We start from the raw sequence: 25,164 nt of genomic DNA on the forward strand, positions 1-25,164 counted from the left end.
CCTGTTCCACCACATCCCAAAGGTGCTCAATTGGATTGAGATCTGGTGACTGTGGAGGCCATTTGAGTACATTGAACTCATTGTCATGTTCAAGAAACCAGTCTGAGATGATTCGTGCTTTATGACATGGTGCGTTATCCTGCTGGAAGTAACCATCAGAAGATGGGTACACTGTGGTCATAAAAGGATGGACATGGTCAGCAACAATACTCGGGAAGGCTGTGGCGTTGACACGATGCTCAATTGGTACCAAGGAGCTCAAAGTCTGCCAAGAAATTATCCCCCACACCATTACACCACCAGCCTGAACCGTTGATTCAAGGCAGGATGGATCCATGCTTTCATGTTGTTGATGCCAAATTCTGACCCTACCATCCGAATGTCGCAGCAGAAATTGAGACTCATCAGACCAGGCAACGTTTTTCCAATCTTCTATTGTCCAATTTTGGTGAGCCTTTGCAAATTGTAGCCTCAGTTTCCTGTTCTTAGCTGACAGGAGTGGCACCCGGTGTGGTCTTCTGCTGCTGTAGCCCATCCGCCTCAAGGTTCGATGGGTTGTGTGTTCAGAGATGCTCTTCTGCATGCCTTGGTTGTAACGAGTGGTTATTTGAGTTACTGTTGCCTTTCTATCAGCTCGAACCAGTCTGGCCATTCTCCTCTGACCTCTGGAATCAACAAGGCATTTGCGCCCACAGAACTGCCACTCACTGAATATTTTCTTTTTTTCTGACCATTTTCTATAAACCCTAGAGATGGTAGTGCATGAAAATCCCAGTAGATCAGCAGTTTCTGAAGTACTCAGACCAGCCCGTCTGGCACCAACAACCTTGCCATGTTCAAAGTCACTTAAATCACCTTTCTTCCCCATTCTGATGCTCGGTTTGAACTGCAGCAGATCGTCTTGACCATGTCTACATGCCTAAATGCATTTAGTTCCCGTCATGTGATTGGCTGATTAGAAATTTGTGTTAACGAGCAGTTGGACAGGCCTAATAAAGTGGCTGGTGAGTGTGTAATGTATATATATATATATCTATATATATAGATATATATATGTATGTATGTATGTATAGTGCTTAGACTGGTCAAAATGACTAAAAAAGCATTGATTTAAACTCTTTTAATTAAAAAGTTTGAATTGTGGTGCACATAAAAGTAGTCGGTAGTAATAAAAAAATCAGCTGTGCAAAACACAGACAATAATCCGCAGATGGTGCACTAACAACAGGCATCTGGATACGAGTGTTTTGGAGACTCCAGTGCTGATCATTTGAATAAGCCTTCATCGGTCCCTCAATCTGATACTAAAAAATGAAAAGAGCTAAATGAAGGCAAGGATTATAGGGAGCAGAAAAGGAAGAGGTGTGACGAAAGTTTTTCTCTTAGCTTTAATTATTTATCTGTTGTTCTTTAATTTATCTATTTTGCCTCCTGATCTGTGCTCTCCCATGGAAGGCCTCTTCTCACTACCAGCTCTGCAAGTTTATGTGCACACATAGTTAAGCTCATCTGTGCTTTTTACTGTTCCATTTTAAACCTATTAACTTCAGTGATATACAGATTCAGAAACTTTCACACACTCTTGACTCCCAGCTTTGAGAAATTAAACAGACTTTTATGCTTTTCCATTTGAACACATGCACATACACTCGGGATTCAGTCACCTGTAACAGACTGGGCCCAAAAACATCACGCCCCATTTCACCAACATACCGCCCTGTGTGTGTGTGTGTGTGTGAGAGAGTGTGTGTGTTTGTGTCTGACTGCATGGAGCCATTAGCTGTAATATATCCTTTCCTCTCCGCCTGTATTTGATCCCTGCTCCTTCTCCCCAGCTCTCTGTTCCCCTTTCTGTTGGTTTTCAGGCATTTTAAAGGAAGCTACAAGTCATCACCCATCTCTCATGGTACATATAATTTTAGCCTTGGGTTCACCCCCACATATACTTATTCACACACACACAGGGTAAAGTTCCAGTTAAAGCTTTTATTTCATGTCTTCACCTAGCACGGTGATGTTGAACGTAAGGAGCATCTGAGCAGTTCTGTGTGTCTGTGTGTACATTAAAGGATCTGGTTAGTATTGGGCTTACAGTATCCTGTTCTGTCATCAGCTTTGAAATACTGACCATTCAAAGTGTTTGAGTTTATGTGTGTGTCTGTTTGTGTGTGCATGTTTTGTTTACAAATCTGCTTCTTTTTTCATTATTCAATGTCTTTAATGAAAGAGCTGGATTGAAATTGTAAGTCTTCCACCTCGGATGGACGATGTTGGCGAAAAAAAAAAAAAAAACTATATGAGGGTTTTGGAGTGGCCTAGTCAAAGCCTGCACTTAAATGTCATTGAGATGGTGGCATGGTGTTAATGAGGCTGTTTTGAAAACCCTCCAGTGGGACTGAATTAAACCTTTCTGCCAATAAAAGAAGGCAAAAATGTATTCCCAGCACTGAAAAAGACCCTTTACCGGTTGCTTGATGGAAGTTGCTGCTGCCAGTGGTGGTAAAACTAGTTGTGAGGTTTAAGGGTAATTATTTTTCATATACTGTAAGGGCAGGTTGGTTTGAATAGCTTTCTTCCCTTATTAAATGAGATTCTCATTTGAAAAGTGCACTAATCAGGTTTTATTTGTCTGAAATAGAAATCTGTGAGGAGCAAACACCTCACAGCACTTTAACTGGGTCTAATCAGAATTACTATTTGAAAATTTTCCTGATGTTTATAAAACTGCTTTTGAAGAGAAACAATTGTTGGGATGACCTTTAGATTTGGAACGTCACCCCACTCGACCGCCTGTCATCAGATTCACTGTTTTTTTTATCTCTTTATTTCTTGTCATCTCCTTTCTGTTTGTTGGTAAATGAAGGTATGAAATCGCAAGTGACAAAATTTGAGTTTTGTTGAAAAAAGATAAAGAAACAAACCCAGTTTTATACTGGAGCCAGTTTAAAGTCAAGCAGCAACAATTAACTAGGATTTAACTGTGTTGTTAGCCATGTTTAACTTGAATATGATTGACGCCATTTTTTAGGAGATATAACCTTCATTAATTGTTATTTTTTCCAATAAGTATTTTTATTAGCATGTGTAAGATACTAAGTAATTTTGACATTTTAGTAATCTTCCTGTTGATATTCACAGAAATTACAGCTGGCTCACTTTTTTGATTTGAAAATCCACACAAATACACTGGTGGAGCTCCATAAGACCCTGGATCATTGTCCTGGTGTTAAATAACAATATGTTGTTTTTCTTTGTTTTTAGGTGTTGGTTCAACCAAAGAAGTGTCTTTTTCAGTTTTCCTCAATGGCCGATACCCCCCCGCTGATCTGACCGGAGACATTGTTGTGTCCTATAGCTCGCCAACAGGTAAAAGGGACATATATTTTGTATTCATGTGCACCTTTAATCGGAGGCTTAACTTAGATGAAAAAAAAAATCATATTTCTTCGTTTTTTTGTTTTTTTTTCAATGATCAAATGAAGCTTTTTTAGCCAAGACAAGGGATTTCACTTTGGCTCCACAGCCTACAGACATTAAAGATACATTTATTCAGAGGAAATAATATTAAGGATTAAAGGAACAATATGTACATGAATCTGTGTGTGTACAGCCATTTTTTAAAATAACAAAAACTGAAGAGAGGTCGGTTGTGGTAGAGCAGATACGCTTATTTTGTTTCACAGCAGTAGCTGACTACTCAGGCTGTAAGGTGTTCATAGTGTTCTTCAGAGAGACAGCTTGGGGGAAGAAAACTGTTTCTGAAAGTAAAAGTTTAAACAGTTTGTGTCCTAGCTGCCCTTTTGCTGACCCTAGACCTGTACATGTTCTGGATGGAGGCTTCCCTCTATCCAGACCAGATGATCTTCTCCGGAGACCTGATTGTGTTTTGTAGTTTGGGCCTGTCCTGTTGTGAATGAGCCAAACCACACAGTGATGGACAAACACAATAAAGACTTAATATTGGCCGTGTAGAGGATGACCAGCAGCTCCTGGGGACAAGAAGCACAGTGGGCCTGCTTCCGGACAGTGTTTGTGTGAGGACCAGCTCAGGTCCTGAGAGTGGTTCCTAGGAACCAATAGGGGGATTTTTTTTCTGAAAGCCAAAAAAAAAAAAATCCAACAACACACACCTTCTTCCTTTTTAGGGTTTAGAACTGAAGATGATGACTATGATGCACCATTATTTACACGGAGTGAGACAGTTACACCAAGTTTCCTTTGGAATTTCAATCTTTTATGGCACAGAATTTTCAGTAAAGATAAAACTTTATATCTGCTAAAATCTCTTTTGTGATGTTTTTCTGTTAAGTAGCAATGACGCATATACGTCTGAACTATCGGGCTCACCTCGGTTAACTTCATAAACTAATCAGATCTGTTACCACTAAGTGAGCTTCCTGCTCAGAAATTCCTTTTTTATAAAATGTTAAACTTTATTAAAAACAGATGTCTTCAGATGACTTGTGCTCATTTGCAAAGTTGCAAAGAGCTAATAGCAATCTCAATACTGTCTTAATCTCTAGACATTGTACACATTTGATTTTACTTGGATATTTTCTGCAAAGATATTAAAGGTTATTTTCATACAGTTTCACTGGACAAATTGATACCTATGAAACTTGTGTTTACAGCAAATATGAAAATCTCTCCAATAGCTGGAGCACTACCATCAAACACATTATGAAGTTAGCAGCTGTCTGTTCCATAACATCATATCTAGGGTTGTGTGACAAGGCTGAACACCATCTGCTTACAGAGAACTGGACTGGCGTAATGACATTTGGGCTCTTTCCAGACGAACCCCGTTCTTCCCTTTGCTGCTTCCAGGCATCTGTTTCCAGGTTCTGCAATATTTCTGGAAGATGTAACTTTCCAAAGCAACAGAACAACTCTTTATTTTTAAATGTCACAGACCTTTAAAAAAAAAAAAAAAGACAAAAAAAAACTCCATTTGTTTGAAAATTAGGTCATGAAAAAAGGCTTATGTTTTGTGCTATTGTTTCCCTTGGATTACATTTGCTTTGGCAGGCCTCTGTTGGTGAAACAGTTTTTCCTCCCCAGAAGCACACTTAATGTGAAATGTCTGGAAATATTGGGAAGTGTTTTTTTCTTGTTAAGGGTTATTGTGATGCTATAAATAGGCAAAAATGAGGAGTCTGGGGTATTTCAATGGGCTCAAAGAGCAGAGCAGCTTAAGGAGAGCATATTGGAAAGTGATTTTGTGTTTTGGAAGGGACCTTTTTGGGCATTAGGCATGAGAAAAGTACCATTTAAGATGGAAAGAAGAGAAAAGTCGGTTAGTTTCCCAGCAGAGCAGGTGCTGAGTTTTACTCAGGTGGAAATATGTCTGAACAAACAGAATAATAAGTGTTGATTAAGACATTACAGGAGGCAGAAGAAGAGGAACTGAAAGCCTGGGGAAAGCAGGGAGGATGCCATTAGAGATGTGACTATGGAGCAAATATATTGGGAATAAAAGGATAAAAACAAATTAAAATCTATGTAGAGTTGACCAAAAAAATGGACAGTAGGTTATTATAATTTTCATTCCATTGACCTTGTTCCTACCTCTAGTGTAATGGCTCTACAAGACAGTTATGCTTGTTCATTTGGTGACTAAATGTTTGGTAAGAACAACCTTTGTTTTCTTTTAAGTACCTACTTTTTAATTGTGCTGTTGCTTTAATTTCTAGAAATGGACAACCTAATCCAAGTCCTGAGTCCACCTCTGATCTTTTAATGTTACTTCATGAGAGTAATGTGGTATTGCCCAAAGCCAGAGAAGCAGATGCTAGAAGACTGGAAACATTTTAGGGAGCTGTGGCAATAATTGTGCTCTGGCAGTAAGAAATGTAAAAGCTGCATATTTTATTTCATAAACTTCAAAAACATTTAACCACCCCAGAAATTTTTGAAAACAATTAAGTCACAATATGAAAAAATTAATCTGCCCACATTCATAATTAAAGGTATGAAATTTGACAAGGCTGAAATAATGAGTTTTTCTAATAAGCACTATATTAATTCTATGTCACTTTATTATTCTCCTAATATCTCTGTTAACAACATGCCCATGAGTTCTCCAGGCCTCTATAATATTTCTAGCTCACAAAGCTCTAACATTTATAGACATAAGAACATCTGCTGGTCCTGTCTATTTGGAGCCACATTTCTTAAAACAGGCAGATGATTTTATTGTGACAGCTCTGACCTATCTCTTTAACCTTTTATCAGATGCAAATGAGATTCCTGTCATTTGGAAATCTGCCTTTGTTCTGCCGTTAAAGGCGTCGATCCAGCGGACATCAACAATTACAGGCCTATATTGAAATTGTCTGTTCTTGCTAAAATCTTTGAGTGTCTTGAGAGAAATTGAAGGATTATCTCCTTACTCATGATATTATATCTCATACTCAGTCTGGCTTTATGAAAGGACACAGTGCAACTAGAGCAATCTAAAAGGTAATACATGATTTTGTTGAGGCTTTAGACAGTAAGAAACACTGTGCAGCCCTTTTTATTTATCCTTCTAAGGTTGCTAACACTGTGCTATTATAGCAGAAATGTATCTATGTTGGTCTGACAGAACAGGCGGTTGAGCGGATCGAAAGTTGCTTTCCCAACAGAACTCAGTATGTGAAGGCTGAAGGCATTGCTTCTGATCAAGGTGTTTGAATCGCTAATTTCCCCTTTTATGCAGACAGCTCCGTGAAGTACAAAACGTACTGTGGCATTCTTCCACACAATCTGTCTTCAAATCTTGAAGGTTCTCTATCTTGCATGTTCCCTCCTTACATCCGTGGGTTCTCATCGGGTACTTTGGCTTCCTCCCACAGTCCAAAACCATAATTGTTGGTTTTTTATGTTGTCCTCTATCTACTGTGAAAATGTTGTCATTTAATGGCTTATTTAACCTGCTGTATAAATATGTGAGACTCGGTTTTTAGAGAAGAAAAGGAAGTTGTTCTTGAATTGCTCTGTTTGATAGTGTGGAATTGTAAAGATTGCTTCTCGTCAGGCTGCTGACAATACTTGGTTACATTAGCATTGAAGAAGCTTCTTCCACTTTTTTAACTCTTGGCATACTTTCTTTTGGTGTTGCCTTGTAATGTAAAAGATAAAATCAGAGTGTGGGTTGTAAAGCCCACAAAATATTGTTGCCAGCCCCAACACTGTTTTAATAAAGGGTTGATTTTACTCTCAAACCCTGTGTCCGTGGCAGTGACCCATTGTGTAGAGTCCTATTCCATGGTAAGATGCCAAATGGTCCTCTTGACGAGCATTTGTGTTTGTAGAAATGTGGTTGTCATTTTCTGTGTTCCTCCATGGCTAATCTGCAGTAATGCCTGCCAGTCACTTCTTATCCCTGAAATGCTGTTCTGACTTGGGAGGAATGCCTCACTTTGTATTCACTGCCACCCAGGGGTGATGATTATGACTCCACACTACCCATCCCCACATAAAACAATCCCACCCTGAGGCTACTCTGTCCTTCTTTAAGCTCTACAAAGGCTTTGACATTTAAGAAGACTGTTGACTTCTTAAAACCTTTGAAGGAGGCCAGATGATGGCAAGAGACACTACAATCTAGAAAGAATTTCATTAGTGCCCCTCTGTAATTTTCCTAATACCCTGAGAGTGGGCTTTACACAAACACACTTGAGTTGAGTACATTGTTAGCTTAAATACACACTGAATATTTTCATCTGTGTGATGAATAGTAGCTTGTGATTGATACTTTCCATTAAACATGGCCAGCCATGATTCATTGATTGCACCGCTAACTGAAAACCAAAGATGCCAGCTGACGGTCTTTGTTTTCTCCAGTTTTATCGCGTTTGAGACAATGACCAACATCTCCACACACTCATGTCTCCCTGCAGCATTTTGTTGGATCCTAACTTGTTTGAAATCCATTTGCAAGGAATCTTTGTAGGTGTTTCCCATTACCTCTGCCAAGCACAACTAGTTCTTAGCTGTCTCTTATTAGTGAGCAACACAAAAAATAAAAGCTTAGTAAGAGATTTTGGAGGAATGAAAGCTTGTCGGCCAAGAAACATGTTAGAAATGCTTATATTGCATTTATGAAAATGTTTTTCTGGTTCTGATGTGATACTTCAATGGCCTCTATGAAAGGTAGCTGAGGGCAGCAAACTAAAATTTTTATTGTTTAACATTTTTAGTTAACAGAAAGCGGGGTTTGACATGTTTATGTGTTTATTGGCCTGATTATTTAATTAGATATCTTTTTTATATACTTGTATTAGAAAAAGTATTTTCAGCTTTTTAAGGGCTTTGAAAGGCATAGTTTTCTCAAAATATACCTTGGAAATTTTCATTGACAAGAAAATGTGCACTTATCCCTTTCATCTTAACCAAGTTGATTCTACCTCCACCCAGATAATTTTCTTTTCCTGCCAAAGTATTCCCTTCCCCTGCAATATCTTCAGATGATTTGGCTTTTAATGGGGATGTTGAGAAGACAGAGAAACAAGTCAAGTCAACTCAAGTTTATTTATATAGTGCTTTTCAGCGACAAGGCACTCAAGGCGCTGTACATAAGGAAAAACATTACAGTCATACAGAAAATCAAACAACAGAGGTAATTTAAAAATGTATAGGTTAATAGTTGTTTAAAGTCTGCAAGCGCAGCTTAAAAAATCCCTTAAACTGAGCAGTTTCAGTTCATAGTTTATTAGAGAAAACCCCCCTTGGTTTGTCTAAAAAAACAAATATGTTTTCAGTCTCAGCTAGGAGATCATTTAAGGGTCTGTATTTAAACATGTAGTTTTTTGAGGTTAGTGATTCAGATAATTCAGATCACAGGCTTAATTAATAAAATAAAGGCTCAGTCCTGTAGTAATAAATCTATGTAGATATAGATAATTTATTCCTGCCATGTTTCGTCTGATCCACTGACGGCTGAAGCTCCGCCAGCCGTCAGTGTAGTGCGCTGTGGCGCTGTTAATGATGGCTTTGTCAAAAATACAAGCACAAGGAGAGCAGAACTGTTATACCAAGAGGTACTGACCCAGGTCGACTGTGTCATTTAAACCGCGATTAATATTGGTACTTAAATTGGATTGCACTGTTCTGTTCAGCAGATGATTTCATGTACATATAAATAATTCATCAGTAGTTAAAAAACAAAAACTCTAGTGTTAATTAAATGTTAAATAAAAATGAAAGAAAATATGTTTGTCATTTGATTTAAAATGTTCGAACCCCAAAGTGTTTGGATGATGGAGGCAGTGGACCCCCTGCTTTTTTAGTTGGGTACCCCCGCTTTAGTTCAATCTTGTAGATGTTTTTCTTACTTCGTTATGCTGTTAATTGTTTTTTCTCCTTTGCAGTGTAGAGTGTTAACAGAAGTGTGATTCATCCTTAGTTAGCCAATAAAATCAACTGATAAAATAAACGGGTTAGATTAAAATATGAAAATAATTAAATAATTATGCAGTGCATCATGGCATAAAGGTTTTAACAGTTTAAATGTTGACAAAAAGTTTTTAGATAAATATTTTTGTGTTACAGAGTCACGTTAGTCCTAAATTTAAAAAAAAGAACAATAGGTAACAGCCATGTTTCCTCCAGATCAATGCTGATAAAGAGCTAAATGTGCAACAATAAACCTTGAGAATCCGGTTTTCAAAGGTGCGACTGTATTTGCATCGTATAGGTATTCAAAACCGAAGGTGACACCCTGACTTTGTGTAAGCTATGTGTCATGTCTGCCTGGCGACAGCAAGGAACACAGGTGGCTTCTGTGAGTATTCATGAATGCAGCCAGAGTTGATGATCTCCTCGGCTGTAACTAGTAGACAGATGCACATTTTTTTAAACACTCTCTGATTGATTTTGCCTGCTAGTAACTTGGCGAACGCTGAAGATGCATCGGAACTAGTTAGAGAAAAAAAATCTGCTTTTTTTTTTTAGGGAATTGAAATTAGGCTATGACACGAGAGATGGCGAGGAAGGCAGAGTTTTAACAGTAAACAGAGGCAGCCATGCAAAAGCGTGATTTTCATCAATTTTGGCTGGGTAGCTTTTTCACTCAGCACCTCGTTCCCTTTCTATTGGTCTGCAACTCATCCCATCTGCTTCCCATTCACCGTCCAAGGAAATCCTCTTTAACCAATCAAATCAGATCTTAATCTTCCTGGCTTCTATTGCTGTGGCTTAAAGGTTAGAGAAGCTTTTTAAATCCCAGAGCAGCTGGTAAAACATGGCCCTGAGGAGCTGGCATAGAGATGCTTCTTCTTGTGTCTTTTCCTTTTAAACATCCCATGTGTTGTTTGGCAGGTGACCTCGGTTTGACACACCATGCAGGGTTTATATTTACTCTATAGTTTGTGCTTTACATACATAAAGTCTGCTGCCATATGTTAAAAATCTCACATTTATTCGTAGTTGAACTTAATTATAGTATGCCTCATAAAGGTAAACTATTTGAAAAGAAACATAGGATCAATTCTAAATTATATGAGTATATTCAGTGAGGATGTATGGTGAAGTTAAACATGTTGCAACCTTATCTGTCTCTAACCATAATTCTGATTTACCAGAGTAAAACTTTTGATACAGACCAGTTTATTGGGATGTATTTTATTGGGCTAGGTGTCCCAGAGCAGTTTGTAATTAACTGGATGCGAGGCTTTTTAATTTTTGAGGATGTCTATTTATATTCAATGTCAGCTTAGCTCAATTTAGTTGCTACTTTCTCCTATAGCTGCACTGTTTGGAAGGAATGGGAAGGAAAAAGCTGAAAAACTGTTAAAGAGTGTGTTTAAATGTCTATATATTCACATCTTGATGGGACGGGTTGGATGTTTTCTTATGTTATCTAGCTATCCGTAACTGGATAAAATAAATTAAATAAAAGCAAACAAGAAGAGCATTGTGGCTTTACTGTGCACTTTATTTTTATCAGATCTTTCAGAATTACATTTCATAATGTTTATTTCTTCTCTTCCTACTTTTTGCAGAGCTTAATCCCAAAGGTAAGTGTTCTGTTAGCAGTTCTGGATAGACTAGAGCAAGTAGAAACATACTGTCTCTGTTAAAAAGATAAACATACCTGCTAGATGCATACATGGCCACTATATGCTGCATTTTAAAAGATACACTTAAAATCCAACATTTTGACTCTCAAAAATGTACTAATCATCAATGGTACTCTAAATACTTTCCAAACACGCACACTACCGTATATACAGGAAGAGGCTGCTGTCAAGTGTTTATGTTCCTGTTATGTGATACTTGGCAAAGGTCTCTCACCCACATACACATTTCCTCAGTCTCAGGAAAATGTAAATATGCATTTTTATCCATTTATTCTTTCATATTCTATGGTGTTTACACAGTAATATCATCTTTCTCACTCACATTACTTGACAGACATGTTTTAGTACACACTTTGTTGCCAACATTTGTATGGCTGTCCTTGCAGGCGAATAGAAATGCTTCCCCTGGTAACTTGTTAACTGACCTAAACCAATGCTCAAATTACCCAAACTCTCTCACTAGGTTAGTTTTAGCTGGACAGTCCAGCTATAGTTTCCTAGTAAGTTATCAATGTGTGTTTTAGTCATTTTTAGTTTGTGTGTTTTGATGCAAAGGGGGATCTCCTGTTATCTAGTGTGGACTTTTATTGCACTCCCGCAAACACTTATGAAATATTCAGATCTTTAAGGATTATTTATATGTTTCCTATTTACAACAAATCTGAAAGGCACATTGCTTTCCATTTAAGACAAATGAGTCCAATTCATATCCAATTATGTGCCATTTCAGTTGACATTTTATTCCATTCCAGCTTATTCATCCCAGTATTATCATATAATCAGATTTACATCCAGTCACATTTTAAATCTGTTTTAGTTCAGTTTAAATTATAATACGCTGCAGTCAAATTCAGTTGATCATTAAATGCTGATTGCATTGAAATCCTGACCTTTCCATAAATCATCAGAAGCACCAGGCCAGAAAAACATTCTATGGAAAGGAAAAAAACACAAAGTTAATGACAGCAATAACTGTCAGTGGTTCTTTCTAGGAAAGACACAGAGCTGACACAGAGCTAAACACAAGAGCACTGAGTCAGGAGTACTTCCTGTTGGGGAGATAATACAAAAAAATTACATATATTAAATAAAATATTTTACAGCTTCATTACACACAGAGTGATATACAGGGGTTGGACAATGAAACTGAAACACCTGTCATTTTAGTGTGGGAGGTTTCATGGGTAAATTGGACCAGCCTGGTAGCCAGTCTTCATTGATTGCACATTGCACCAGTAAGAGCAGAGTGTGAAGGTTCAATTAACAGGGTAAGAGCACAGTTTTGCTCAAAATATTGAAATGCACACAACGTTATGGGTGACATACCAGAGTTCAAAAGAGGACAAATTGTTGGTGCACGTCTTGCTGGCGCATCTGTGACCAAGACAGCAAGTCTTTGTGATGTATCAAGAGCCACAGTATCCAGGGTAATGTCAGCATACCACCAAGAAGGACGAACCACATCCAACAGGATTAACTGTGGACGCAAGAGGAAGCTGTCTGAAAGGGATGTTCGGGTGCTAACCCGGATTGTATCCAAAAAACATAAAACCACGGCTGCCCAAATCATGGCTGAATTAAATGTGCACCTCAACTCTCCTGTTTCCACCAGAACTGTCCATTGGGAGCCGGCCGGGCTGCTATAGCCAAACCTTTGGTCACTCATGCCAATGCCAAACGTTGGATTCAATGGTGCAAGGAGCGCAAATCTTAGGCTGTGGACAATGTGAAACATGTATTGTTCTCTGATGAGTCCACCTTTACTGTTTTCCCCACATCCGGGAGAGATACGGTGTGGAGAAGCCCCAAAGAAGCGTACCACCCAGACTGTTGCATGCCCAGAGTGAAGCATGGGGGTGGATCAGTGATGGTTTGGGCTGCCATATCATGGCATTCCCTTGGCCCAATACTTGTGCTAGATGGGCGCGTCACTGCCAAGGACTACCGAACCATTCTTGAGGACCATGTGCATCCATTGGTTCAAACATTGTATCCTGGTATCAGGATGACAATGCACCAATACACACAGCAAGACTGGTGAAAGATTGGTTTGATGAACATGAAAGTGAAGTTGAACATCTCCCATGGCCTGCACAGTCACCAGATCTAAATATTATTGAGCCACTTTGGGGTGTTTTGGAGGAGCGAGTCAGGAAACGTTTTCCTCCACCAGTATCACGTAGTGACCTGGCCACTATCCTGCAAGAAGAATGGCTTAAAATCCCTCTGACCACAGTGCAGGACTTGTATATGTCATTCCCAAGACGAATTGACGCTGTATTGGCCGCAAAAGGAGGTCCTACACCATACTAATAAATGATTGTGGTCTAAAACCAGGTTTTTCAGTTTCATTGTCCAACCCCTGTATTTGTATATAAGTGTTTAGTTCTGGTTGCTTTGATGATTATGAATTACCTGCAATGAAAACTAAAAATTAAGTTTTGCAGAAAATTACATTTTACATAAAACCAATAAAAATGTTTTTTAATGCAGAAATGTTATGGTTACATAGTCACTGGCGAAACTGCTGACCCAACAGTTGTCCAGCAGACACTGACAAACTCCACAATAAGGTTAAGCTGCAAGATCATTGGAGCTGGCTGATCATGTACACTCACCGGCCACTTTTATTAGGTACACCTTGCTAGTACCAGGTTGGACTTCCTTTTGCCTTCAGAACTGCCTTAATCTTTCGTAGCATAGATTCAAACTGGAAACATTCCTCAGAGAGTTTGATCCATATTGACATGATAGCATCACACAGATGCTGCAGATTTGTCGGCTGCACATCCATGATGCGAGTCTCCCTGTTCCACCACATCCCAAAGGTGCTCAATAGGATTGAGATCTGGTGACTGTGGAGGCCATTTGAGTACATTGAACTCATTGTCATGTTCAAAAAACCAGTCTGAGATGATTCGTGCTTTATGACATGGAGCGTTATCCTGCTGGAAGTAACCATCAGAAGATGGGTACACTGTGGTCAAAAGGGATGGACATGGTCAGCAACAATACTCGGGTAGGCTGTGGCGTTGACACGATGCTCAATTGGTACCAAGGAGCTCAAAGTCTGCCAAGAAATTATCCCCCACACCATTACACCACCAGCCTGAACCGTTGATTCAAGGCAGGATGGATCCATGCTTTCATGTTGTTGATGCCAAATTCTGACCCTACCATCCGAATGTCGCAGCAGAAATCGAGACTCATCAGACCAGACAACGTTTTTTCAATCTTCTATTGTCCTATTTTGGTGAGCCTGTGCGAATCGTAGACTGTTAGAATTTGTATTATGGCAAGAAAAAAGCAGCTAAGTAAAGAAAAACGAGTGCCCATTATTACTTTAAGAAATGAAGGTCAGTCAGTCTGAACAATTGGGAAAACTTTGAAAGTGTCCCCAAATGCAGTCGCAAAAACCATCAAGCGCTACAAAGAAACTGGCTCACATGAGGACCGCCCCAGGAAAGGAAGACCAAGAGTCACCTCTGCTGCGGACGATAAGTTTATCCGAGTCATCAGCCTCAGAAATCGCAGGTTAACAGCAGCTCAGATTAGAGAACAGGTCAATGCCACACAGAGTTCTAGAAGCAGACACATCTCTAGATCAACTGTTAAGAGGAGACTGTGTGAATCAGGCCTTCATGGTAAAATAGCTGCTAGGAAACCACTGCTGAGTGAAAGTGAAGTGAAAACTATTTCAGGTGACTACCTCTTGAAGCTCATCAACAGAATGCCAAGAGTGTGCGGAGCAGTAATCAAAGCAAAAGGTGGCTACTTTGAAGAACCTAGAATATAAGACATATTTTCAGTTGTTTCACACTTTTTTGTTCAGTATATAATTCCACTTTTGTTCATTCATAGTTTTGATGCCTTCAGTGTGAAGCTACAATATTCATAGTCATGAAAATAAAGAAAACTCTTTGAATGAGAAGGTGTGTCCAAACCTTTGGTCTGTACTGTATATATTTTAGGTAGGGTACGGGTTACATCGTCATCTAAAGATGTGATATTCACATTTTCTTATTTTAGTTAGTTTAAAAATGAACAAATGTGGATTTAATTGTCTCTACATCAAAATAAATCATCCACAACGTCTTATGGAAGTAAAGTAGGTAATGCATGACAGCTGCGTGTGAGCAAAGCTTTTGAGGAGTGGAATGTGCAGGGATTGTTTCTTTTTATTGTTTTCCCAGTGGCCCACACATAAAAGAGCATGTGCAGATTACATCCAGTTTCCACACATATCTTCTATACCCACACAGATACTACGTGGTGACATCACTGCAGCTGCGGATTGAACCTGATCCTGGACATGGGGTCATCTCCCCAAACTTTATTCTCTCTCTTTCATTCAGTTTACCTGCAGAGACATGCACATATAAGCGGATTTAACCTAATTGGACTCATTCTTAATAAATACCGTATTTTCCGCACTATAAGGCGCACTTAAAAACCTTTAATTTTTTCAAAAAATGACAGTGCGCCTTGTAATCCGGAGCGCCTTATATATGGATCAATTGGTTAATTGGTTGATCCATACTGGTTGTACACGGCGCTCTGTCAAAATGTTTCAGTACGACTGGTAAACTACAAAGCCGCACCGCTTGCAGCATTACGGCTACCGTAGTCAGGGGCGTCGCCGAAGTAATAGCGGTAAACACCTGTACTGTGCTTACTCCTAGTCCAACACCACTTGTCTGTGTATAACGTTTGAATGTACTGTTGCAGGAATTGCCTGAACTATATGTGATTAGAAGCTCAGTGTGTGGGGTGTATGTTTCGTGTGTGTGTATGGAAGATGTTGACATTACTCCTCCGGACAGAGGTGGCGCTGTGTGCTGCCGTAGCTGAGAATCAAGAGTGAAGGAGTGACGTCGGTATTATTGTGTGTGTGGGGTGGGTAGAGACGGCGACCAGAGCAGCGGTGTATGAGTCTGTAAGCCCTGTGTTTTTACGTGCTGCAAAGTCATTAAAAAGAACCCCGAATCTCGTCAACAACTCAGTGTTTTGATGCTGTTTCTTCATGTTCAACTCAGCAACGTATGAGTGAGGGAGTTAACCCCGAGGAAACTAGTAACTTCGGCCCTGGAGAAAGCGTCTCCCCTGTGTCATCAGACTACGGTCAGGGGACAGAAACAGGAAAGGTTAACAGTACTAACGTTTGATTTAGTTCATCAAACTGTTACTTTTACGTGTTTACTGAATCAGGAAAAAGTTCCCTTTCACGTTTTAACTAACGTTTGATTTCAACTTCATAGACTCCAATGCATTCCTAACGTGCGGTTGGCTCTATTCAATAGAATTCTATGTAGAGGAGACCTTACCATGAGAGTGAATGGAGTTATCAGAACGCTGGTTTGTAGTGTATTAATAAAGTTTGACTGACTGACTTATCTGTTTTGTTGACATTCTCTTTAGCACAGCTCCATCTAGTGGATGCATAACGCAACACCAGTCAAACGTTTGACTGCAGTAGCTTCTATTCTATGCGCCTTATAATCCGGTGCGCCCTATATATGAAAAAAGTTCTAAATAGGCCATTCATTGAAGGTGCGCCTTATAATCCGGTGCGCCTTATAGTGTGGAAAATACGGTACTCATTTTATCAATCTTACTGCAAGCAGCATTCGGGGGGGGATAGTGGTTGCATGGTTCGATTAATCAGTGAATGAAACTCAAGTGTACACTCTAAAAACTCTCAGTAAACCAATTTGCAGAGGAAAAATAATCAGCTACCAGATTACCAGACAACTCTTCTAAGTCAGATACACTCTGAGTAGATGTACCTTTTGTCATTGAATTAGTTTTTGATTTCAGTCTACATAACTCGTCTCCTCTAAAAGCAAAACATATATATTTTATACTTCATTATGTCACCACATGTTAACAATTTCTGACCCAACATTTTTTCAGGCATAACTTAAAGTTTTTAGTGCCTTAATTTATGTTTATGAACCTTACTTCTGTTTGATCTCTTGACAAATGAGAAAGATTCATAGAGGAGGAACAATCTTCCTAGTATCCAGACAGGAACTAGCACTTCATGAAAAAAAATGCTACATTCATTTTAGTTTGCCGTTATCATGATTCCCTGGAACTCCTGAAAGAGAGAAATATCTGATTGTTTTATTGTCAGAGTTTCGTTAAAAAAGGATATGCCCTTCAAATTGTACAGTGATGTATCTCCCTTGACAAACCATTGAAAGATGTGAAAAATGAGATCTAGTTTTGAATTCATACTCATTTGTGTTTTGAGAAAGCTATCTCCAAGCATGCACACACACTCATTTTGTAGTTTCTCCCAATATCAGCCACTTTTTCTCTAGCATGCAGCAGTTTATTTACACTATAATACTGGACTTTGGGTGCATAATGAAAGAAAACTATAAACTGTTGAAAAGATAGTTCCTCTAAGGCTTCTCAGTTCCTTGACAGCATGATTTATGAAGGATATATAGGAATACATTTCAACATGGCCTTGTGAAATGGTTGTAACACACATGCTGAAATAAAGTCAATATGCTGGTAAGTTTCAGTGTTCAGAGCATATTCTGTAATGACAACTTGGGAGAACTTAGAGGTTTGAAAACACTCATCCTGTCACGAACATGTGAAGAGCAGTCGCTTGTCCTCCACCCTCAGGTGGGAGCTTATATAAAATGTAAAAAACTACATTGTGAATGTGAATCAGAAACTAACAACAATTCTGTCATTTGTTTAAACTTTGTGTGTTGACGAAGCAACACCCACACAGCCAAGTGTTGATCATTCACCGTACATCTAACAGCTTCTCCATAATCACAGTGGCAACATGTTTATGTGACATTACTTTGTTTGCTGAATGTGATTTGTTATTTAACTATTTAGTCATCCCGAACGAAGGTCAACGACTAAATTAGGCATGTGAGGACTGAAGAAACTGGACCACAGTCCGTCTTTCTATTTTAAAACTTGAACCATTTTTTTACCGCCTTATTTTTTTGGGATTTGTTATTTTTGGCCTTACCGCTTTCCTTTTTCTTTATGTCTTTTAGTTTTTGTATTTAAACCAAATTGAATTATTAAAATGATTACAAAGTAATTGCTTTGCTGGAGTGAAAAGGTGCATAGTAGTTGTAGGTAATTAGTCCTATTTGAAATAAGATGGGACATTCCACCCCCTTCCAAAGCCAGCTGTCAATTCTAGTTATTTCTGTTGCAGTCTCTCTGATGCTGTTTTATTTCCAGTTTTTTCAGGTTTTACCTCTTCTCCCCTGGTTACTTTGCTTCATCTCTTCTTAAAAACTATTTCCCTCCATCTTTCTTCCTCTCACTCTGTTATTTTTACTAAGTCTAGTTTCTGCCAAGCTTATCTCTGCTTAAGATCACAACATAGTTGTCATTAGACATACCTCTCCTCCTTCTTCTGCTGAAAACTTTGAGTTTTTACAAAACTTCCCTTTAGGATCTTCAACAGACACACCTTCACAGTTGGTATTGACATTAAGTCTCCTAGCATTCAGGTACTCTGTAATCTGAACAGCCATAGTGCTTATTGTGCTTACACATTTTGACCTCTTAGCTATGTACCTAAAGAGGAAGTTGGCTTCCAATTCGAGGGCGTTTTTCTAGAAAAAACATCAAAGGACAAAGACTGTAGAAGGACCCAAATCATTGCAAGATAATATGTTTGTAGTAGCGGTGATGGTAATTGTAGTTTAATGGAAAATAACATTTTAACTCTGAAGTATTTACTTTTCATTAGGAGTTCCCAGGGTTCTCCAGTCCAGGTTCAGTCTTCCTCTGGCACTGGTGTGTGTACCTTCATCCCCAGCCAAAACCACCAAGTTTAAGATCACCGTGGACACCAACCAACCACCAGTTGACCTCAGCGCTATCTTTAGAGGTAACTATTAATATTTTGCATTATAATATTTTCATAATTTGTATTAAACACTGAAAGCTTTATACTCGTACTCGTCGTCTTCCGCTTTATCCGGGACCGGGTCACGGGAGCAGCAGACTCAGTAGAGACGCCCAGACGTCCCTCTCCCCAGACACCTCCTCCAGCTCCTCCGGGGGGAGCCCAAGGCGTTCCCAGGCCAGCCGAGAGACATCGTCCCTCCAGCGTGTCCTGGGTCGTCCCCTGGGCCTCCTCCCTGGGCCTCCTCCCGGTGCCTCCTGGACGCCTTCCCGAGGAAGGCGTCCAGGAGGCATCTGGTATAGGTGCCCGAGCCACCTCAACTGGGTCCTCTCGATGTGGAGGAGTAGCGGCTCTACTCCGAGCTCCTCCCGGATGGCCGAGCTCCTCACCCTATCTCTAAGGGAGTGCCCGGCCACCCTACGGAGGAAGTTCATCTAGCCGCTTGTATCCGGGATCTCGTTCTTTCGGTCATGACCCAAAGTTCATGTTCATAGGTGAGGGTAGGAACATAGACCGAACGGTAAATCGAGAGCTTTGCTTTTTGGTTCAGCTCTCTCTTCATCACAACGGACCGGCACAGCGCCCCCATTACTGCAGCAGCCGCACCGATCCGTCTGTCGATCTCCCGCTCAATTCGTCCCTCACTCGTGAACAAGACCCCGAGATACTTAAACTCCTCCACTTGAGGCAGGAACTCCCATCCAACCTGAAAAGGACAAGCCACCCTTTTCCGGTCGAGCTTTATAATTTTTTGTAAATATTTTAAAACATTCAAAACTTAATATCGTTGTAATATTGAATGCTTGAATTATAGTTAAACTAATGACCCTAAAATATAAGTTTAAAGTTTGCTGCTGAAGAAAATATTTAACAATAAATAGCCAAAATAACAGAAATTGTGTCGTCAAATTTCAGATCTGATTACAAACACAGATGAATTTGTTTCTATCCCTGGTAACAATTTGTAAAAAGCCTTAAAATAAATTCATCTTTTGTTGCTGTTGTATAATCTCTCACTGAAAAATGTAGAAAAATTCAGTCTTTAATTTGAATAGATTGATTCAGTGAGGAAAAATCCCTTGTTATGAAAACAAATGTTTGTAAAGTGGCACGTGTTGGAAGCCCTGCTGTCGACATGTTTAACAACAGCATCCAGCTTCTCCTCTAACATTTCATATGGTTGGAGCAAACAGCAACAGGGACTTTTGAAAAGGTTTAGCAGTATTTCTCTACATCATCCAGAGTCCTGCTCCTCTCTTATTAACTCTTCTCTTACACTTACCATTCATCTTTTTCTATATGATTTTGGACTGTTGACTGTGATGGCTATGGAAGAAGTTTGATTTTGTGTCTGGTGAACCATTTTTGTGATAATTTGGATCATCGTCCTGCCAAAATAGCCCATGCATTCCAGTTTCAGTTTTTTATTTGTATTTCAAAGAGTGCATGATGCCATCCATCATGATCTTTTACAAGTAAATGGGCCCACAGTACCACAGATCGTTCACCTTAATGAAAATTGGTGCACGAGGGGCTTTGCTGCTTAATAACCCTTGTTTGATGCCCACTTCCTTCAGTGTTTGTATCCAGAAATCTCAATGTTTGTCTAGACCAAATCACACTTCCAGTTAAATATCATTATTTATACTGCAGGAAATTTATTTGAAGCCCCCAGAAAGTCCAATCAACTTAAAAAACTATGTCTAAATTAAAAATTATAGTATTTTTTTACACATGCATGGAAGATCTTTTCTTTCCATTCTTTTGAACATCATGCTCCATATCACAAACCATATCTAACCAGGTAGTTGGCCGCACTAGGATTTTAGTCCAAAAACAAAAACATGAACTTCAATCACTGGAAAGAAATTAGAGAAATTTGTAGCTGTCACAATGTTTTTAGATTTATATGGATGGCCTAATGTTTGAGTGTGGTTGAGTCTTTACAGGTCCTTCTCATAATATTAGCATATTGTGATAAAGTTCATTATTTTCCATAATGTCGTGATGAAAATTTAACTTTCATATATTTTAGATTCATTGCACACTAACTGAAATATTTCAGGTCTTTTATTGTCTTAATACGGATGATTTTGGCATACAGCTCATGAAAACCCAAAATTCCTATCTCACAAAATTAGCACATCATTAAAAGGGTCTCTTAACGAGCTATGAACCTAATCATCTGAATCAATGAGTTAACTCTAAACACATGTAAAAGATTCCTGAGGCCTTTAAAACTCCCAGCCTGGTTCATCACTCAAAACCCCAATCATGGGTAAGACTGCCGACCTGACTGCTGTCCAGAAGGCCACTATTGACACCCTCAAGCAAGAGGGTAAGACACAGAAAGAAATTTCTGAACAAATAGGCTGTTCCCAGAGTGCTGTATCAAGGCACCTCAGTGGGAAGTCTGTGGGAAGGAAAAAGTGTGGCAGAAAACGCTGCACAACGAGAAGAGGTGACCGGACCCTGAGGAAGATTGTGGAGAAGGGCCGATTCCAGACCTTGGGGGACCTGCGGAAGCAGTGGACTGAGTCTGGAGTAGAAACATCCAGAGCCACCGTGCACAGGCGTGTGCAGGAAATGGACTACAGGTGCCGCATTCCCCAGGTCAAGCCACTTTTGAACCAGAAACAGCGGCAGAAGCACCTGACCTGGGCTACAGAGAAGCAGCACTGGACTGTTGCTCAGTGGTCCAAAGTACTTTTTTCAGATGAAAGCAAATTCTGCATGTCATTCGGAAATCAAGGTGCCAGAGTCTGGAGGAAGACTGGGGAGAAGGAAATGCCAAAATGCCAGAAGTCCAGTGTCAAGTATTCACAGTCAGTGATGGTCTGGGGTGCCGTGTCAGCTGCTGGTGTTGGTCCACTGTGTTTTATCAAGGGCAGGGTCAATGCAGCTAGCTATCAGGAGATTTTGGAACACTTCATGCTTCCATCTGCTGAAAAGCTTTATGGAGATGAAGATTTCATTTTTCAGCACGACCTGGCACCTGCTCACAGTGCCAAAACCACTGGTAAATGGTTTACTGATCATGGTATCACTGTGCTCAATTGGCCTGCCAACTCTCCTGACCTGAACCCCATAGAGAATCTGTGGGATATTGTGAAGAGAACGTTGAGAGACTCAAGACCCAACACTCTGGATGAGCTAAAGGCCGCTATCAAAGCATCCTGGGCCTCCATAAGACCTCAGCAGTGCCACAGGCTGATTGCCTCCATGCCACGCCGCATTGAAGCAGTCATTTCTGCCAAAGGATTCCAGACCAAGTATTGAGTGCATAACTGTACATTATTATTTGAAGGTTGATGTTTTTTGTATTAAAAACACTTTTCTTTTATTGGTCGGATGAAATATGCTAATTTTGTGAGATAGGAATTTTAGGTTTTCATGAGCTGTATGCCAAAATCATCCGTATTAAGACAATAAAAGACCTGAAATATTTCAGTTGGTGTGCAATGAATCTAAAATATATGAATATTAAATTTCCATCATGACATTATGGAAAATAATGAACTTTATCACAATATGCTAATATTTTGAGAAGGACCTGTATGTGAATGTGTTTTGCATGGTTATTTGTGATTCTCTGTTAACCTCTTTTTCTCCAGCAGTTGGCTATTTTCAGCGTTTTTTTTGTCTAAACACAAACTCAGTAGTGCTACTGATTGTGGGTTTTTTCTTTCATGAGGGATTTGTGTAAGTTTCCATTGTGTTTGTGAAGAGTGCGACTGTATCTTGTTCACCTTTGTTGGCGTCTTGTATCATGATAGGCTGTCGTATCTGTCTCATCAGGCTGTTTTCTTCTTTCTGTTTCCCTTTGCAGAGTTTTCAGCGAAAACAGAAGATAAAGATGGGAACAGTTTGGCTTTTCAGTTTCTGTCTGGAGCCAAAGTTACTGTGGTGTCCTCAAAGACCTCCCGTGAGTCTGAGTATGGAACCACATACAGGAGGTGGTGCTTGTTAACCTCCATCAAGGCTAGTTAGAATGTGGGATTAAGCTTTTCAAAAGGTTTTCCTTCCTAAATAATATCCACAGCTGCTGATGCTATTTTTAGCGCTTTTTGTAACATTTCATATGACAATTGACAAGCAAAAAGACCCGATCAGCTCTTTTCTGTTATTACTACTTATTACAGCCAGAAGCATTTGCAATTCACTTTCCTGCAGGATGTGATAAATTGTATTTGTGATAAATATAACATGGAGAAAAACGTCTGCTGCTGAAGGTTAAGGAAAGTCAGCAAAGGTTTGCACTGTGTCTCCCTTTTTTGTAGAGCGTTACCGCATTCAGAGCGACAGTTTCGAGGACATGTGGCTGGTGGTGAAAGAACTTGTTCAGAGATTTGATCAACATTTCTCCAAACTGGAAATCAAAGACTTCAAGAAAAGTTTTAGTGGTCCTATGCCGCTTCAAGAGTACTTCCTGTCTGTAGACAATCACTTTCAGGTAGATATAACCAGGGTCGTCATGTTTAGGAGTCATAAAAAAAGAAAAAGTTAAATGGTTGCCTTTGCATTTTGTTTTTGTTCATCGCAGCTGCGTGTCAGTGCTCAACAGTATCAGGATCTGCTGTCTGAGCGAGCCGTCCAGTTCAGAGCTATCCAGCGGCGCCTGCTGACCCGATTCAAAGACAAGACCCCGGCACCTCTGCAGAACCTGGACTCACTGCTAGACGCCACTTACAACCAGGTCAGAGACACATAAGCATAATACCTGTCCACAGTCTGTAAGGTGTATTTCCATATACTGTATAATTCATAAACTGAAAGTTATGACTAAAATGAGACAGGCTGACCACTGATTAGGATGCCTCAGATAAAAAAATCCTCCCATTAAAAATAAAAATTCAGGAGACAAATATCCCATCTGCAGTGGTGGTCAGAGGTTTCACACTCAACATCACTTTGAATGTCACATTAATTGCTGCTCTGCTGGCTGTTGTGTCAGTGGGTGGTAGAGGGGGGCATGAAGGGCTGCAGCGTGTGGGGTGGGGGGCTTGTGTCCTCTTCTTGGATGTGGGGTCACCGGCATCTGGATCGGCTGAACGGCGATGGTAGAGCTGAGCTGGATAATGTTTTTACCTGGGCTATTGTTGCAGTGACAGTGATGTGGTGTGTCTGTGTGGTTGCGGGGGCGTGGTGGGGGATGCCCGCCCCGAGTGCTTGCCACTGGCCAGGGACCTCTTGCCGGGTGAGTTTGTCCCATTTTGGTGTGGGGTCGGGGGTTCCGTTGTAAGCTCGGCGCTTGATGGTGTCTCCCCTGTTGCGCCTGTGGGCGGGGGCTGGGATGGCGTTGCGCGGGGCCCTTGCCTTGCCGTCGCGGCGCTGTGTGGTGGGGGCGGGTCGTGGCGGATCGGGGCTTGCGCTGTGTGGGTGTTGCTTCATCAGATTTTCGGGGATGAAGCTCTCCTGTGGGGTGATGAAGCTCTCCTGTGGGGTGTTCCCACGTCCTGGGGGGGAGGGGGATTTATGGCATTTTGGGTTTGGGGGCATGTGTTCGCTATCTGTGTCCTGCTTGGGGGTGGCCCTGTGGGGAGATTCTTGTCAGGGTTCATTGGGAGTGGGGAGCTCATGTGGTTGGGATCGGAATTCATTGGGGGGTTGGGACTATTTTATTCTGTGGTGGCTCTGGTTGGCGGGCTGGTTTGTACCATGTAGACCCCTCTTTTGTTCCTGGCCCCCTCTCCAGATGAGGATGGGGGTCATTTGGGACTGGGGTTGGGGCAGGGGGTTGATGCTCGGGCCGGTTTTGCTCAGGTTCAAGCATGAGCCCGGGCTAGCCCGGCTGGGGCGGTCTTCCTGTCTCGGACCCACCTCCTGGGTCCGGGGACTGGTGGTCCCTATGGGGTATCGGCACCTGGACCTGGGAGTATAGAGTATGTATGGGGAGTGTGAGTGAGTGTACGACATCCATTGTTGCTTGTCTTTATGTTGGGTGCGTGGGTGTGAGTTTTCTTATGTGAACGCATGAGGGTGGAAATGTGTGATTGTGATTGTGTGTGCCTGTTTTTGTGTCAGGTTGGGTCTTGGGCTGCTCCCTCTCCTGGATCTGTTTAGGTCCCCCATCAAATGTGGGGCCTATTACCTTCCCTCCACACTACCTGCTGGTGGTTGGTGTCTCTGCCTGCTGGTGTAGTTGTGGTTCTCGGTATCCAGGGCTGGGTGCTTTGGTGTGTGCTGGCTCACTCCCAG

At 40.6% G+C, this 25,164-nt stretch overlaps 1 protein-coding gene across 2 annotated transcripts in view; it reads left to right on the forward strand.

The window, feature by feature from the left end:
- The window catches only part of bbs9 (Bardet-Biedl syndrome 9), a 220,473-nt gene that overhangs the window by 48,339 nt on the left and 146,970 nt on the right, over positions 1-25,164 (forward strand). Inside the window, exons 14-19 of one of the 2 annotated variants that reach the window (XM_047361863.1) lie at positions 3,262-3,366; positions 10,986-11,000; positions 18,808-18,948; positions 22,796-22,891; positions 23,247-23,419; positions 23,510-23,662. In XM_047361863.1, coding sequence (XP_047217819.1) covers positions 3,262-3,366; positions 10,986-11,000; positions 18,808-18,948; positions 22,796-22,891; positions 23,247-23,419; positions 23,510-23,662 — 683 coding nt within the window. The remainder of the gene's footprint in view (positions 1-3,261; positions 3,367-10,985; positions 11,001-18,807; positions 18,949-22,795; positions 22,892-23,246; positions 23,420-23,509; positions 23,663-25,164) is intronic. The other variant, XM_047361864.1, reaches the window with a different exon arrangement.

This window comes from Girardinichthys multiradiatus, chromosome 3 (genome assembly GCF_021462225.1).
Source record: "Girardinichthys multiradiatus isolate DD_20200921_A chromosome 3, DD_fGirMul_XY1, whole genome shotgun sequence".
NCBI lineage: Eukaryota > Metazoa > Chordata > Actinopteri > Cyprinodontiformes > Goodeidae > Girardinichthys > Girardinichthys multiradiatus.